Source organism: Salvelinus namaycush, unplaced genomic scaffold, assembly GCF_016432855.1.
Source record: "Salvelinus namaycush isolate Seneca unplaced genomic scaffold, SaNama_1.0 Scaffold433, whole genome shotgun sequence".
Classification (NCBI taxonomy): Eukaryota; Metazoa; Chordata; class Actinopteri; order Salmoniformes; family Salmonidae; genus Salvelinus; species Salvelinus namaycush.
In genome coordinates, this window is record NW_024061124.1 from 87,301 (window position 1) to 104,944 (window position 17,644).

Below are 17,644 nucleotides of genomic sequence, written 5' to 3' on the forward strand. Positions count from 1 at the left end.
ATGGCCGCCGCAGCCCTTCTCGTCACTGTTTGTGTGATGAGACTGACAGCACGTCATGGCCGCCGCAGCCCTTCTCGTCACTGTTTGTGTGATGAGACTGACAGCACGTCATGGCCGCCGCAGCCCTTCTCGTCACTGTTTGTGTGATGAGACTAACAGCACGTCATGGCCGCCGCAGCCCTTCTCGTCACTGTTTGTGTGATGAGACTGACAGCACGTCATGGCCGCCGCAGCCCTTCTCGTCACTGTTTGTGTGATGAGACTGACAGCACGTCATGGCCGCCGCAGCCCTTCTCGTCACTGTTTGTGTGATGAGACTGACAGCACGTCATGGCCGCCGCAGCCCTTCTCGTCACTGTTTGTGTGATGAGACTGACAGCACGTCATGGCCGCCGCAGCCCTTCTCGTCACTGTTTGTGTGATGAGACTAACAGCACGTCATGGCCGCCGCAGCCCTTCTCGTCACTGTTTGTGTGATGAGACTAACAGCACGTCATGGCCGCCGCAGCCCTTCTCGTCACTGTTTGTGTGATGAGACTGACAGCACGTCATGGCCGCCGCAGCCCTTCTCGTCACTGTTTGTGTGATGAGACTGACAGCACGTCATGGCCGCCGCAGCCCTTCTCGTCACTGTTTGTGTGTCTCGTGTGAAGGAGCGTTTTTGCGAGAAAGATCGGCGTGCTTTAATGCTGTGCTTTCTGCCTGCTTTCCTTTCCCTCCCTCTCCCTTTCCTCTACTCTACTCTCCCTCTTCCCTCCCTCTCCTCTCCCCCCTCCTTTCTTCTCTTCCTCTTCCTCCTCCATCCCCCCCCCCCCCCCCCCCCCCCTCCCGTGTATCTGCTCTGCCCAGTAGATGAGTCAGTCCCAGACCAGTCCACTGAGTCGTGGGGAGAGTCTGAGGGGAGGTTAGTGACTCCCTGCAGGATGTACTCAGCAGGTAACTGTCTCTGCAGCGTCGGCCTGGGTCCTCTAGACATGGTGTTGTGTGTGTATGTAGGGTGTCTTGTCTTAGTGACTTCAGCAGCATGTAGGCCACACCATCTGCTGTGTGTTGTGTGTCTTGTCCTGGATCAGCCCGGTCCTGCAACTCGGTCACATCCAAGTTTTATCACGTCAGTTCTACAGGGCACATGCTGCTGTGCTACACTGTAAACACACATGAGCATGTGCCCTGTCCTCCCTGCCTGCTCTCTCTGGCATCATCCTGCATCTCCTCCCTGTCTGCCTGCTCTCTCTGGCTTCATCCTGCATCTCCTCCCTGTCTGCCTGCTCTCTCTGGCTTCATCCTGCATCTCCTCCCTGTCTGCCTGCTCTCTCTGGCTTCATCCTGCATCTCCTCCCTGTCTGCCTGCTCTCTCTGGCTTCATCCTGCATCTCCTCCCTGTCTGCCTGCTCTCTCTGGCTTCATCCTGCATCTCCTCCCTGTCTGCCTGCTCTCTCTGGCTTCATCCTGCATCTCCTCCCTGTCTGCCTGCTCTCTCTGGCTTCATCCTGCATCTCCTCCCTGCCTGCCTGCTCTCTCTGGCTTCATCCTGCATCTCCTCCCTGTCTGCCTGCTCTCTCTGGCTTCATCCTGCATCTCCTCCCTGTCTGCCTGCTCTCTCTGGCTTCATCCGGCATCTCCTCCCTGTCTGCCTGCTCTCTCTGGCTTCATCCGGCATCTCCTGTCCTCCCTGCCTGCTCTCTCTGGCTTCATCCTGCATCTCCTCCCTGTCTGCCTGCTCTCTCTGGCTTCATCCGGCATCTCCTGTCCTCCCTGCCTGCTCTCTCTGGCTTCATCCGGCATCTCCTGTCCTCCCTGCCTGCTCTCTCTGGCTTGCTAGCTAGCTCACGTCATACAGGTCTGTATGTTGTTGACGTGATCGTATTATTAGTGATGAAGAGGGGATACCAAGAAGCTAAGCACTTTGCCGATTTTACAAAGAATGATTTTATTTGTTCCCCCCCCTACTTGCTAAGTTTTTTTTTTTTTTTTTTGCGCGTGATGGAGAGATGGTGCGAAAGATGAGGTTGGGGGGGGGAGAACCATTACGTCACCCTTTGTTGTTGTTGATGATCTTGGTTGTGTCCCAAATGGCACCCTGTCTCCCTATATAGTGCGCTACTTTTGGCCAGGCTCCATAGGGGTCAGGTGCACTATATCGGGAATAGTGTGCAATTTTGGAATTAACACCTTTGCTGGTTTGGAGATATGTGTCTAGTTTCTAAGTCTTACCCTGTTGCCTGTCCTAACTCTGTAGATAAAGATGGGCCGGATAAGAAGAAGGTCAAGAAGGAGTCTGGGGGGAGTAAGAAGGCCCCGGTTAATCTTCTGTTTGGATACCCGCTGTCTGAACGCAAACAGATGGCCTTATTGATGCAAATGACCGCCATGGACAACAGCCCAGGTTAGTCAGAACACAGTCATGTTGATAACGGACCTCCCGGTACAACAGCCCAGGTTAGTCAGAATACAGTCATGTTGATAACGGACCTCCCGGTACAACAGCCCAGGTTAGTCAGAACACAGTCATGTTGATAACGGACCTCCCGGTACAACAGCCCAGGTTAGTCAGAATACAGTCATGTTGATAACGGACCTCCCGGTACAACAGCCCAGGTTAGTCAGAACACAGTCATGTTGATAACGGACCTCCCGGTACAACAGCCCAGGTTAGTCAGAACACAGTCATGTTGATAACGGACCTCCCGGTACAACAGCCCAGGTTAGTCAGAACACAGTCATGTTGATAACGGACCTCCCGGTACAACAGCCCAGGTTAGTCAGAACACATTCATGTTGATAACGGACCTCCCGGTACAACAGCCCAGGTTAGTCAGAACACAGCCATGTTGATAACGGACCTCCCGGTACAACAGCCCAGGTTAGTCAGAACACAGTCATGTTGATAACGGACCTCCCGGGACAACAGCCCAGGTTAGTCAGAACACATTCATGCCCTGTCTCCCGCTCTTACCCCCTCTCCCGCTCTCTTACCCTCCCTCTCCCGCTCTCTTACCCTCCCGCTCTCTTACCCCCCCTCTCCCGCTCTTACCCCCTCTCCCGCTCTCTTACCCCCCCTCTCTTACCCCCCCTCTCCCGCTCTCTTACCCCCGCTCTCTTACCCCCCCTCTCCCGCTCTCTTACCCCCCCTCTCCCGCTCTCTTACCCCCCCTCTCCCGCTCTTACCCCCTCTCCCGCTCTCTTACCCTCCCGCTCTCTTACCCTCCCGCTCTCTTACCCTCCCGCTCTCTTACCCCCCTCTCCCGCTCTTACCCCCCCTCTCCCGCTCTCTTACCCCCCCTCTCCCGCTCTCTTACCCCCCCCTCTCCCGCTCTCTTACCCCCCCTCTCCCGCTCTCTTACCCCCCCCCTCTCCCGCTCTCTTACCCCCCCCCTCTCCCGCTCTCTTACCCCCCCCCTCTCCCGCTCTCTTACCCCCCCCTCTCCCGCTCTCTTACCCCCCCCCCCTCTCCCGCTCTCTTACCCCCCCCGCTCTCTTACCCCCCCCCCTCTCCCGCTCTCTTACCCCCCCCTCTCCCGCTCTCTTACCCCCCCCCTCTCCCGCTCTCTTACCCCCCCCTCTCCCGCTCTCTTACCCCCCCCCCTCTCCCGCTCTCTTACCCCCCCCCCCTCTCCCGCTCTCTTTACCCCCCCCCCTCTCCCGCTCTCTTACCCCCCCCCCTCTCCCGCTCTCTTACCCCCCCCCCCCTCTCCCGCTCTCTTACCCCCCCCTCTCCCTCTCTCCTGTCTCCTCGTATCAGCCTTTAGGAATGTGGATAAGGACTATAGTTACCATAAGGATGAGTCATAATGCTAAACGACAGCCTTAAAGCTAATGGACCTCCGTGTCAGTTTGTTTTGGTTGAGTGTTAGATCATCTCCTTCTATTTTGACTCTTCCTCTCTCCCCTCCTCCTCCTCAGACTCGACCCCTAGCCACCCGTCCCAGGCCCACCCGGTGCAGAAGAAGCTCCCCAGCAGCACGGCCTCCAGAGCGAGGGACAAGGTGAACAAGAGGAACGAGCGTGGCGAGACGACGCTACACATGGCCGCCATACGAGGGGACGCCAAACAGGTCAAGGAGCTTATCAGCCTCGGGGCTGACGTCAACATTAAAGACTTCGCAGGTATAGGAACACCTGGACACCCTTGATACAACGATAAGAGTCTTTTATAGTGCAGAGATTTGCAGAAGTGTTGAGGATTCAGTTCGTACTCAATGTTACGTTGTCCAGTAGTACTTGTTTAAATGTATCCCATAGAAACAATCAAGTATTTCATAAGTACTGTGTAGTACGGGGCGGCAGGGTAGCCTAGTGGTTAGAGCGTTGGACTAGTAACCGAAAGGTTGCTAGATCGAATCCCCTGAGCTGACGAGGTAAAAATCTGTCATTCTGCCCCTGAACTAGGCAGTTAACCCGCTGTTCCTAGGTCGTCATTGTAAATAAGAATTTGTTCTTAACTGACTTGCCTAGTTAAATAAAAGGTGAACATTTTTTTTTTTAATGATAATTATGTTATTACAATTTTTAAAAATGCGTCCTCTGTCAGGCTGGACGTCCCTTCACGAGGCGTGTAACCTTGGTTTCTTCGACGTGGCCAAGGTCCTGATTGCAGCCGGAGCAGAAGTCAACACTCAGGGCCTGGATGATGACACTCCGCTTCACGATGCCTCCAGCAGTGGACACACAGACGTAAGGTTTACTACCGCTGCTCATCCCATCCCCCTCCCGCTCGCTCGCTGTATAACCAGGATTAAGTTAACTGACTCAGTCTGTCAACTATAACCATCGACCGGTAGTAATGATGATATAACTTGGTCTAAAGAAAACAAACACACGTCATTTTTTTTTATATATATCAAATGTATTTATATAGCCCTACTTACATCAGCTGATATATCTCAAAGTGCTGTACAGAAACCCAGCCTAAAACCCCCAAAACAGCAAGCAATGCAGGTGTAGAAGCACGGTGGCTGGGAAAAACTCCCTAGAAAGGCCAGAACCTAGGAAGAAACCTAGAGAGGAACCAGGCTATGAGGGGTGGCCAGATGTATATTTCTTGCTCTTATCCTAAACCCAAGAATTTCCACAATGATCTGTTCATTCAGGACCATAACGGGTTCACTAACCATTTGTCCTATTCTCTTCCGTCTAGATTGTGAAGCTGCTGCTGACACACGGAGGAAATGCGTTCCAGGCCAACAAGCGAGGGGAGCGGCCTGTTGACGTAGCCGATTCTCAGGCGCTGGAGCTCCTCCTAAAGGGAGAGGTGCCCCTCTCCGACCCAGAGGATAGCCTCCCCTCAGGTAGGGTGTCCTGTAGAGGATAGCCTCCCCTCGGGTAGGGTGTCCTGTAGAGGATAGCCTCCCCTCGGGTAGGGTGTCCTGTAGAGGATAGCCTCCCCTCGGGTAGGGTGTCCTGTAGAGGATAGCCTCCCCTCGGGTAGGGTGTCCTGTAGAGGATAGCCTCCCCTCGGGTAGGGTGTCCTGTAGAGGATAGCCTCCCCTCGGGTAGGGTGTCCTGTAGAGGATAGCCTCCCCTCGGGTAGGGTGTCCTGTAGAGGATAGCCTCCCCTCGGGTAGGGTGTCCTGTAGAGGATAGCCTCCCCTCGGGTAGGGTGTCCTGTAGAGGATAGCCTCCCCTCGGGTAGGGTGTCCTGTAGAGGATAGCCTCCCCTCGGGTAGGGTGTCCTGTAGAGGATAGCCTCCCCTCGGGTAGGGTGTCCTGTAGAGGATAGCCTCCCCTCGGGTAGGGTGTCCTGTAGAGGATAGCCTCCCCTCGGGTAGGGTGTCCTGTAGAGGATAGCCTCCCCTCGGGTAGGGTGTCCTGTAGAGGATAGCCTCCCCTCGGGTAGGGTGTCCTGTAGAGGATAGCCTCCCCTCGGGTAGGGTGTCCTGTAGAGGATAGCCTCCCCTCGGGTAGGGTGTCCTGTAGAGGATAGCCTCCCCTCGGGTAGGGTGTCCTGTAGAGGATAGCCTCCCCTCGGGTAGGGTGTCCTGTAGAGGATAGCCTCCCCTCGGGTAGGGTGTCCTGTAGAGGATAGCCTCGGGTAGGGTGTCCTGTAGAGGATAGCCTCCCCTCGGGTAGGGTGTCCTGTAGAGGATAGCCTCCCCTCGGGTAGGGTGTCCTGTAGAGGATAGCCTCCCCTCGGGTAGGGTGTCCTGTAGAGGATAGCCTCCCCTCGGGTAGGGTGTCCTGTAGAGGATAGCCTCCCCTCGGGTAGGGTGTCCTGTAGAGGATAGCCTCCCCTCGGGTAGGGTGTCCTGTAGAGTTGTTTCTTTGTCATTATTTGGTGTGTTTTTATCATATTTTTTAAAAAGTTTATATTTTGTGATTTCAAAAATAAAGGTGTGTGTTCTCTCATTTGTTATATTTGCTTACATATGGTAATTTACCTTTTTAATCAAACTTAATTTAAAAACAAGGTTGTAATCATTCTGTGTTCCTCAACACTATACAAACACTGGCAATCAAATGATTCCTTTCCTTCTCCCTCAGCTCTCTACGGAGGATGTGTCGATCGTTTAGGTTTTAATTCCTCTATTTTCCTACGTTCTCCCTACAGAGTCAGAAGGCCCTCCGTCGGTGAACCCCTCCAGCGTGGACGTTGATGACGACAACCTGGATGACTCGGAAAAGGACTCTGACGGAAAGCAGAGCACCGTGAAGGCCTCATCCTCCATGTCCGGCCTGGATGAGTACGAGTTCAAAGACGAAGAGGACTTGAGTAAAGCCCTGAACGATCGACACATCCTCCGGAGAGAGCTGAGGGAGAAGGAAAGGAATCATTTGGTGAAGCAGAGCAATAAAGGGGACGGGAGCGGCTCAGTCCAGTCCTCTAAGTCTAAGAAGACGAAGACGTCGTCCCGTGTTCGCTACTGCAGCTCGGATAGTTCCAGTGATGAGATGGAGATGCCAAAAGAGAGAAGGAGCTCGCCGACCTGCTCCAACGGCTCTGAGGGACACAAGGCGTCAGAAGCCAGCAGGACTAAAAAAGAGAACCTCGGCAGCCTCACGACTTCCGAACAGAAAGACAAAAACAGCAAAGTCAAGAAAAAGAACAAGAACCAGAGCAAGAACAAGGAGAACCAAGAGGACGAGAAGGAGAACAGCAAAGCTCTGGTGTTTTCCGTAGCCACCGTGTCTGTGTCGGAGACACACATGGACAAGAACAGCCGAGGACTCTGTGGGGACGAGGACTCGTTCAAGATCTCCTTCAGTCCCAAGGACGACTCATCCGTCCACCTTTTCCACCTGTCCGCCACCGTCAAATCCCCTAAGCTCAACCACGGCCTGGCCGACAAGCAGCCGTCCTCCAACCCGCTCAAACAGGAGAACGCCAAGATGACGTGCGTCTCGATTGCCGAAGGCCCCTGTCCGCCGGATGATGTCAAGTACAACCACTACAACCCAGAGTCTGAGTTCTGCACGGAGAGCTCCAGTAGTAAAGGCTGCAAGCACAAGGAGAAGAGCAAGCACCAGCGGAAGGACGTCGCCGTGGACTGTAGTGTTGGGGGTGGCGGCTCCAGTCCGCATAATAAAGAACGCAGCGTGGCCCACGGTGTGAACAGCTCTGACGGCGGTGCCTTACGGAAGACCGACAAAGATGGCAAAGTGGTCAAAAAACATAAACTAAAACACAAGGAGAAGAACAACCACTGCAGGGAGTATGAGGCGGACAGGGAGAGGAACCGCCACCGGCAGAAGGAGGGCGGCAGGAAGGACGGCCAAAGGAACCAGGAGTTCGACAGGGAGTTCTGGAAAGAGAACTTCTTCAATGATGACGAACCTCTGCCTCCAGGGAAAACTGAGAGCGAGACCGAGAGGGAGGACGGCTCTCCTGTGAAGGAAGAGAAATACCCCTCTAGCAGCAGCAAGGAGACGAGGCTGAGAGAGGTGCAAGAGAAGGATAAAGACAAGGTGGGGAAGGAAACCGCTGCTGTCTGTAAAGAGAAAGGAGGAAAAGATGGGAAGCCCAGTGAGCGTGAGGAGAGGACCGAGTGCCTCAGCTCTGGACGGACTACCTCTCTTCCTGAGGAGACGCAGGATAACACTACAAGCGTGAAAAATGAACCGGAGGATAAACCGGTAACGGAGACCACGTCTACGGCTGCTCTAGACCGACTGGATGCATCTGAGAAAGACCAGCGGGACAAATCTGACAGGAGGCCTTCTGTAAAGGAACGGGAGACTGAAAAGACTGATAAAAAGAATCCCGATAAGGACAAGAAGGTTAAGATGGAGCACCTGGAGAAATCAGAGAATTCACAAAATTCCATGGATCGCTGGAGGGAGAAGGAGAGGATGGTGTCTGGCTCATCTCATTCGTCCCCTGGTGACAAGAACCACAAAGAGAGCGAAAAGCTCAGAGCCTCGTCCACGACAAAAAAACACGAGGAGAGCAAGGACAAGAAGAGCAAAGAGAAGCCGGACAAGAAGAGCGAGAGGGAGAGGCAGGAGAGGGAGTACAGAGACAAAGACAGGATAGGCTGGGATAACAAAGGAAAACCACCTTCAGAGAAATACACTGATCAAAGTAAATTGGATCGTGCTAAGGAGAAAGACAAAGACTGCGATAAGAAGAAAAGGGAAAAATCTAAAGACGGCTCTAACCTGAAGCTCCCCTTGGAGGAGAAGAAAGGCTATGTGTCTGAAAGTGGCAAGACTACACCAGCAAAACTGCTAAAGGAGGAGGTCCCGAAAACGCCAGAGAAAGACAGAGACCGAAGAGACAGAGAATCCAGAGACTTTGACCGACACAGAGATCGAGACAAAGATCGTCACAAGAGCGACAAGGACCGTTCCAAGGAGGGTAGCAAGGCCTGTAAGACCAAATCCAACGAGACTGAGACTGACCGAGACAACAGGTCCAAAGCTAAAGCCTCGCCTGCCACTCGGGAAGAGAAACGCCCCAAAGAGAAACGCCTGGTCAACGAGGACCTGAGGCAGACCAGCTTCGAACGCATGCTGAGTCTAAAGGACCAGGAGATTGAACAGTGGCACCGGAAGCATCTAGAAAAGATCAAACAGAAGGAGAGAGAGAGGATGAAACAACGACCCTCCTCTACGACGACAGACCCAGGGAAGCTCAAAAGCAAAGCCAAGACGACGTCCTCGTCTTCTGGAGAACCGTGTTCGAGCAAAGAACTGCTTCGCTCTAAAAGCTCCGAAGGCTCTGGCGACGCTCATGGCCGGGACCGAGACAAACCTATAAAGGAGAGCACCAGCTCCAGGACCATGTCCCTCGACGGGAAGACACTCGCCTCCCTCAGTGGGAAGTTGATGGCTGGTATTGAGAACAGCTTGAGCAGGTCCCCCAGGCCGGAGAGCGAGCGGTCCGGTCTCATGTCCAGGTCCGTGTCCATGTTCTCCATGGCCAGTTCTGAGGACTCCTGTCAGGCAACCGTGTTGACGCCGAGACCCGTAGAGTACGACTCGGATATGACCCTGGAAGCCTCCCAGGACTCTCAGCCGCTTTTCCTACTGTCTTCCCTCCTCTCACAGTCTAGATCACCTGCCGTTCACGACAAAGACCACAACGGTCTTCTAGACTCAGCGCAAGGTAACAGGACTCCGCTGCAGAGCCGACACACTTCCCCCTACCTTATAGCTATTCTGGACGAGGACTCAAACTCTGCGACGGCAGCTAAACATTTTGAAACTCTGTCAAAGGCCAGCGTGGTGCCTGCTGCTCAACCAAATGAAGAGCCTTCAAGTTTTCAGCTTCCTTCAGAAACCTGTGCAGATCCGGAGGAGAGCCAGAGTCAAAAGGGTCCTACACAGATGCTTCCAAATCTCCCTAACGCAAGAACATATGCCGATCTCAACACTGAGAGTGAAGGTAACACCGCTCCAAGAACAAATGCAGATCTCAACACTGAGAGTGAAGGTAACACCGCTCCAGGTGTCCATCTTCCACCTCGAGCGTCCAACACCAGAGATCCTCACGTAAAGGACTCCTCAACACTTCAGCAGGCTAGTGTCCCACAGCTAGTTACACAAGAACAGAGAGGGTTTTCTTCCACCTCCGATCCTCTCCTAATACGGGACGTCCAGTGTATCCCCGTGGAGACCTTCACTGCGGCGCCTGAATGTAGCACGAAGTACTTGCCCTCTGAGGACATGACGCCACTGGTGACATTATCTTCTCTATCCTGTCAACTTCCGTTCTCCAGCACCGAAACCACCTCATCTCTCTCCGCTAGCCAGTTATGGGAAACCCTTCCAAACACCGGTACGGTGACCTCACAGCAGATGAAGACACAGATTGGTGGAGCTTTGGCTCTTGATCCTAAAGATAAAACTCCATTTGAGAGTGCAGCCAGCAGCGCTGAAAGCAGAGCAGCTGTAGAGAGCCTCGACAGTGTGTTAGGAGCGTCTAGACCAGGATGGATGGACACCCCAATAGTCTCCACTAGCAGCACAGAAACACCACCCGGTGTTAGTACAGAGGAGTCCATGCAGAGTGCTGGTAGAACCAATGAATGTCAAGAGGACATGGACACTGACGCAAGCGTCCAGGATTGTAAGCAATCCAGATTCTCCAGTGACGTTGTCGATTCCGGCGATCTTCAGCCGGAAAAAAACGATCATGCTAGCCAGCATACACCATCTACTGTGTTGCGATGGCCGTGCCTTGAACACAAATCGGAAGAAACTTCTGATACATCTGACAACACATTGGAGAAGAGCAGAGGTCCTGAGGTCATGTCAACAGGAAGGACTAGTTGTCAGTCTTCATCAGAGGGCAGTAATATGGTCCCCATCCCTGAGGTGAAATCAGAGCCATGCCCAGAGCCAATGGAAGTGGCTTCTACCTCTGAGGAGAGATCAGAAGGACAGACACTGTCCGGTGCTTCTGGACAGTGTAGTAACTTCCAGCAGGGCTCCCAGACAGACCAGAGTGGTAGTAGTGGTAGTTACAGCAGCAGTGGGGTCTCTGCTAGCTCTTCGCCCCAGTCTGGGGACAGAGACTCTGACTCCTCCGGGGCTAAGGCCAAGGTCCGCTCTGTAACCATCGAGGATGGCCAGGACGTCCAGCAGACCCACCCCAGGAAGAGGAAAATGCCAAGGATGTCTACCTCAAACCAGGCCGGAGGCAGCACACAACAGGTGGGTTCCTCTGGAGGATAATGGAGGGGGAGAGGTTGGAGGTGAGGGAGGAATAGAGGGATGGGGTGTATGGTTGAGAGGGAATGAGGTTTAGGAGGGAAACGGGGAGGAAGTGGAAAGGAAGAAGAGAGAGAATGGAGGGGATATTGGAGCGGTAGATTTAGTAAAGGAGGGGATACTGGAGCAGTAGGTTTAGGAAAGGTGAGGATACTGGTTCGGTAGGTTTAGGAAAGGTGAGGATATTGGAGCGGTAGGTTTAGGAAAGGTGAGGATACTGGAGCGGTAGGTTTAGGAAAGGTGAGGATACTGGTTCGGTAGGTTTAGGAAAGGTGAGGATATTGGAGCGGTAGGTTTAGGAAAGGTGAGGATATTGGAGCGGTAGGTTTAGGAAAGGAGGGGATACTGGTTCGGTAGGTTTAGGAAAGGGTTGACATTCGGGACAAAATATCTTATCTTTGGAACAGTAAAGTTTCTTGTCTCCTCTACCTACCTTAGCGTAGGTCTCCTCTACCTACCTTAGCGTATAGGCCTCCTCTACCAACCTTAGCGTATAGGTCTCCTCTACCAACCTTAGCGTATAGGTCTCCTCTACCAACCTTAGCGTATAGGTCTCCTCTACCAACCTTAGCGTATAGGTCTCCTCTACCTACCTTAGCGTATAGGTCTCCTCTACCTACCTTAGCGTATAGGTCTCCTCTACCAACCTTAGCGTATAGGTCTCCTCTACCAACCTTAGCGTATAGGTCTCCTCTACCTACCTTAGTGTATATGTCTCCTCTACCTACCTTAGCGTAGGGCTCCTCTACCTACCTTAGCGTAGGTCTCCTCTACCAACCTTAGCGTATAGGTCTCCTCTACCTACCTTAGCGTAGGGCTCCTCTACCTACCTTAGCGTAGGGCTCCTCTACCAACCTTAGCGTATAGGTCTCCTCTACCTACCTTAGCGTAGGGCTCCTCTACCTACCTTAGCGTAGGTCTCCTCTACCAACCTTAGCGTATAGGTCTCCTCTACCTACCTTAGCGTAGGGCTCCTCTACCTACCTTAGCGTAGGGCTCCTCTACCTACCTTAGCGTATAGGTCTCCTCTACCTACCTTAGCGTAGGTCTCCTCTACCTACCTTAGTGTATGCCTCCTCTACCAACCTTAGCGTATAGGTCTCCTCTACCTACCTTAGCGTATAGGTCTCCTCTACCTACCTTAGCGTATAGGTCTCCTCTACCTACCTTAGCGTAGGTCTCCTCTACCTACCTTAGCGTATAGGTCTCCTCTACCAACCTTAGCGTATAGGTCTCCTCTACCTACCTTAGCGTATAGGTCTCCTCTACCTACCTTAGCGTATAGGTCTCCTCTACCTACCTTAGCGTATAGGTCTCCTCTACCAACCTTAGCGTATAGGTCTCCTCTACCTTATCTTACTGTATGTCTCCTCTACCAACCTTAGCGTATAGGTCTCCTCTACCTTATCTTACTGTATGTCTCTTCTCGTCTTTGCTCAGGAGAAGCCTCAGCCGTCTCTGGCGTCCATCGTTGACTCTCTGAAGCTGGAGGAGATTCAGCCGTACCAGACGGAGAGGGCCAACCCTTACTACGAGTTCCTGCACATCCGCAAGAAGATCGAGGAGAAGCGCAAAGTGCTGCTGAGCGTCATCCCCCAGCCGCCGCAGTATTACGACGAATACATGACGTTTACTGGATCGTACCTGCTAGACGGGAACCCGTTCGGCAAACTCTGTATTCCAACTGTGAGTCTGGAGTTTGATCATTAAAGGGTTCGGTACTCCTTGACTGAAAATCGCTATTGACACTTAAGAGTGCATCTCCACTCCTGTGTCCTCTTATTGTATCTGATCGGTCCTCTCTTGTATCTGCTCTCTTGTATCTGCTCTCTTGTATCTGCTCTGTCCTCTCTTGTATCTGCTCTGTCCTCTCTTGTATCTGCTCTGTCCTCTCTTGTATCTGCTCTCTTGTATCTGCTCTGTCCTCTCTTGTATCTGCTCTGTCCTCTCTTGTATCTGCTCTGTCCTCTCTTGTATCTGCTCTGTCCTCTCTTGTATCTGCTCTGTCCTCTCTTGTATCTGCTCTGTCCTCTCTTGTATCTCCTCTCTTGTATCTTCTCTGTCCTCTCTTGTATCCCCTCTGTCCTCTCTTGTATCTCCTCTGTTCTCTCTTGTATCTGCTCTGTCCTCTCTTGTATCTGCTCGGTCCTCTCTTGTATCTCCTCTCTTTTCCCATTGAATGTTTCTTTATCACTAATGTCCTCCACTCAAGACACTCCTGCATTAAAGGGTGTTATTAAACAGTCTTGAAATGTTTCATGATGTTGAACTGTTTGTAATGTTTATATTAATTTGTCTCTATTAACAGATAACTCCCCCTCCGTCTCTTCCGGACCAACTGAAGGAGATGTTTAAACAACAGGAGATTGTTCGTATGAAGCTACGGTTGCAACACAGCATTGAACGGGTATGTGGAGTAAATTAAAAACTCAGTCCTATTTCATTTTTCCTTTTTATAGCTTGATCGTACTTATTTAGGAACTGTTATTTACGTCGAATACTGTTTGACGTTACAAATACAAGTAGGAGACGCTTTAGTTTTATCTTCTGTTTTCTTCTGTCTCAACTATTAAACTAAACTCCACCCTTTTCAGTCCTTTATGAATTATTCATAATAATAATGAATTATTAAACAAAGGCATCCACTCCTTATTCTAGTCTAACTCAACTTCCCTCTTCTCTCTTCCAGGAAAAGTTAATCGTTTCCAACGAACAGGAAGTGTTACGAGTTCACTACCGGGCTGCCAGAACACTAGCCAATCAGACGCTCCCGTTTAGTGCGTGCACCGTGCTATTGGACGCCGAGGTGTACAACATGCCGCAGGATGCCCAGCCATGTGGCATGATGTCACGTTCTGTAGAATCAGTAAGTTGGCATCAATACGTCACATTTTTATTTAAATGTAAATAATGTAGAATTCCTAAGTTGGCATCAATCAACTAATAGAATGTATTTATAAATCCCTTTGTTAACAACAGTTGTATTTTAATATTTTTTGTCATGAAGCAAACACTCAGTGATTTACAGTTGACACAGTGCTTTCACAACAAATGTTTTTTTAAACCATAATGGGTTTAACAGCTGTAACTAATGCTGCCAGTTCTGATCCAGAATGGGTTTAACAGCTGTAACTGATGCTGCCAGTTCTGATCCAGAATGGGTTTAACAGCTGTAACTGATGCTGCCAGTTCTGATCCAGAATGGGTTTAACAGCTGTAACTGATGCTGCCAGTTCTGATCCAGAATGGGTTTAACAGCTGTAACTGATGCTGCCAGTTCTGATCCAGAATGGGTTTAACAGCTGTAACTAATGCTGCCAGTTCTGATCCAGAATGGGTTTAACAGCTGTAACTAATGCTACCAGTTCTGATCCAGAATGGGTTTAACAGCTGTAACTAATGCTGCCAGTTCTGATCCAGAATGGGTTTAACAGCTGTAACTGATGCTGCCAGTTCTGATCCAGAATGGGTTTAACAGCTGTAACTGATGCTGCCAGTTCTGATCCAGAATGGGTTTAACAGCTGTAACTGATGCTGCCAGTTCTGATCCAGAATGGGTTTAACAGCTGTAACTAATGCTACCAGTTCTGATCCAGAATGGGTTTAACAGCTGTAACTAATGCTGCCAGTTCTGATCCAGAATGGGTTTAACAGCTGTAACTAATGCTGCCAGTTCTGATCCGTAATGGGTTTAACAGCTGTAACTAATGCTGCCAGTTCTGATCCGTAATGGGTTTAACAGCTGTAACTAATGCTACCAGTTCTGATCCAGAATGGGTTTAACAGCTGTAACTGATGCTACCAGTTCTGATCCAGAATGGGTTTAACAGCTGTAACTAATGCTGCCAGTTCTGATCCGTAATGGGTTTAACAGCTGTAACTAATGCTGCCAGTTCTGATCCAGAATGGGTTTAACAGCTGTAACTAATGCTGCCAGTTCTGATCCGTAATGGGTTTAACAGCTATAACTAATACTGCCAGTTCTGATCCGTAATGGGTTTAACAGCTGTAACTAATGCTGCCAGTTCTGATCCGTAATGGGTTTAACAGCTGTAACTAATGCTGCCAGTTCTGATCCGTAATGGGTTTAACAGCTGTAACTAATGCTGCCAGTTCTGATCCGTAATGGGTTTAACAGCTGTAACTGATGCTGCCAGTTCTGATCCGTAATGGGTTTAACAGCTGTAACTAATGCTGCCAGTTCTGATCCGTAATGGGTTTAACAGCTGTAACTGATGCTGCCAGTTCTGATCCGTAATGGGTTTAACAGCTGTAACTAATGCTGCCAGTTCTGATCCGTAATGGGTTTAACAGCTGTAACTAATGCTGCCAGTTCTGATCCGTAATGGGTTTAACAGCTGTAACTAATGCTGCCAGTTCTGATCCGTAATGGGTTTAACAGCTGTAACTGATGCTGCCAGTTCTGATCCGTAATGGGTTTAACAGCTGTAACTGATGCTGCCAGTTCTGATCCGTAATGGGTTTAACAGCTGTAACTAATGCTGCCAGTTCTGATCCAGAATGGGTTTAACAGCTGTAACTAATGCTGCCAGTTCTGATCCGTAATGGGTTTAACAGCTGTAACTGATGCTGCCAGTTCTGATCCAGAATGGGTTTAACAGCTGTAACTAATGCTGCCAGTTCTGATCCGTAATGGGTTTAACAGCTGTAACTGATGCTGCCAGTTCTGATCCAGAATGGGTTTAACAGCTGTAACTGATGCTGCCAGTTCTGATCCGTAATGGGTTTAACAGCTGTAACTAATGCTGCCAGTTCTGATCCAGAATGGGTTTAACAGCTGTAACTAATGCTGCCAGTTCTGATCCAGAATGGGTTTAACAGCTGTAACTAATGCTGCCAGTTCTGATCCAGAATGGGTTTAACAGCTGTAACTAATGCTGCCAGTTCTGATCCGTAATGGGTTTAACAGCTGTAACTGATGCTGCCAGTTCTGATCCAGAATGGGTTTAACAGCTGTAACTGATGCTGCCAGTTCTGATCCAGAATGGGTTTAACAGCTGTAACTAATGCTGCCAGTTCTGATCCAGAATGGGTTTAACAGCTGTAACTAATGCTGCCAGTTCTGATCCAGAATGGGTTTAACAGCTGTAACTAATGCTGCCAGTTCTGATCCAGAATGGGTTTAACAGCTGTAACTAATGCTGCCAGTTCTGATCCGTAATGGGTTTAACAGCTGTAACTAATGCTGCCAGTTCTGATCCGTAATGGGTTTAACAGCTGTAACTAATGCTGCCAGTTCTGATCCAGAATGGGTTTAACAGCTGTAACTAATGCTGCCAGTTCTGATCCAGAATGGGTTTAACAGCTGTAACTAATGCTGCCAGTTCTGATCCAGAATGGGTTTAACAGCTGTAACTAATGCTGCCAGTTCTGATCCAGAATGGGTTTAACAGCTGTAACTAATGCTGCCAGTTCTGATCCAGAATGGGTTTAACAGCTGTAACTAATGCTGCCAGTTCTGATCCAGAATGGGTTTAACAGCTGTAACTAATGCTGCCAGTTCTGATCCGTAATGGGTTTAACAGCTGTAACTAATGCTGCCAGTTCTGATCCAGAATGGGTTTAACAGCTGTAACTAATGCTGCCAGTTCTGATCCAGAATGGGTTTAACAGCTGTAACTAATGCTGCCAGTTCTGATCCAGAATGGGTTTAACAGCTGTAACTAATGCTGCCAGTTCTGATCCAGAATGGGTTTAACAGCTGTAACTAATGCTGCCAGTTCTGATCCAGAATGGGTTTAACAGCTGTAACTAATGCTGCCAGTTCTGATCCAGAATGGGTTTAACAGCTGTAACTAATGCTGCCAGTTCTGATCCAGAATGGGTTTAACAGCTGTAACTAATGCTGCCAGTTCTGATCCGTAATGGGTTTAACAGCTGTAACTAATGCTGCCAGTTCTGATCCAGAATGGGTTTAACAGCTGTAACTAATGCTGCCAGTTCTGATCCGTAATGGGTTTAACAGCTGTAACTAATGCTACAGAAGCCAAAAATAGCATTATAAATATTCACTTACCTTTGATCTTCATCAGAATGCACTCCCAGGAATCCCAGTTCCACAATAAATGTTTTTTTTGTTCTATGAAGTCCGTCATTTATGTCCAAATACCTCCTTTTTGTTAGCGCGTTTAGCCCAGTAATCAAAATTCATGGCGCGCGGTCACTAGGTGCAGACAGTCAAAAAGTTCCGTTACAGTCCGTAGAAACATGTCAAACAAAGTATAGAATCAATCTTTAGGATGTTTTTAGCATAAATCTTCAATAATGTTCCAACTGGAGAATTCCTTTGTCTTCAGAAATGCAATGGAACGCAAGCTAACTCTCTCGTGTGAACGCGCCTGGTCAGCTCGTGGCTCTCTGGCAGACCTCTGACTCATTCCCCTCTCATTCGCCCCCACTTCACAGTAGAATCCTCAAACAAGGTTCTAAAGACTGTTGACATCTAGTGGAAGCCTTAGGAAGTGCAATATGA

At 50.2% G+C, this 17,644-nt stretch overlaps 1 protein-coding gene across 1 annotated transcript in view; it reads left to right on the plus strand.

The window, feature by feature from the left end:
- The window catches only part of LOC120041303 (ankyrin repeat domain-containing protein 12-like), a 63,673-nt gene that overhangs the window by 43,451 nt on the left and 2,578 nt on the right, over positions 1–17,644 (plus strand). Inside the window, exons 4-11 of the mRNA XM_038986242.1 lie at positions 2,240–2,386; positions 3,904–4,107; positions 4,532–4,674; positions 5,138–5,288; positions 6,548–11,094; positions 12,592–12,837; positions 13,460–13,558; positions 13,841–14,017. Of these exons, the coding sequence (XP_038842170.1) occupies positions 2,240–2,386; positions 3,904–4,107; positions 4,532–4,674; positions 5,138–5,288; positions 6,548–11,094; positions 12,592–12,837; positions 13,460–13,558; positions 13,841–14,017 (5,714 nt within the window). The remainder of the gene's footprint in view (positions 1–2,239; positions 2,387–3,903; positions 4,108–4,531; positions 4,675–5,137; positions 5,289–6,547; positions 11,095–12,591; positions 12,838–13,459; positions 13,559–13,840; positions 14,018–17,644) is intronic.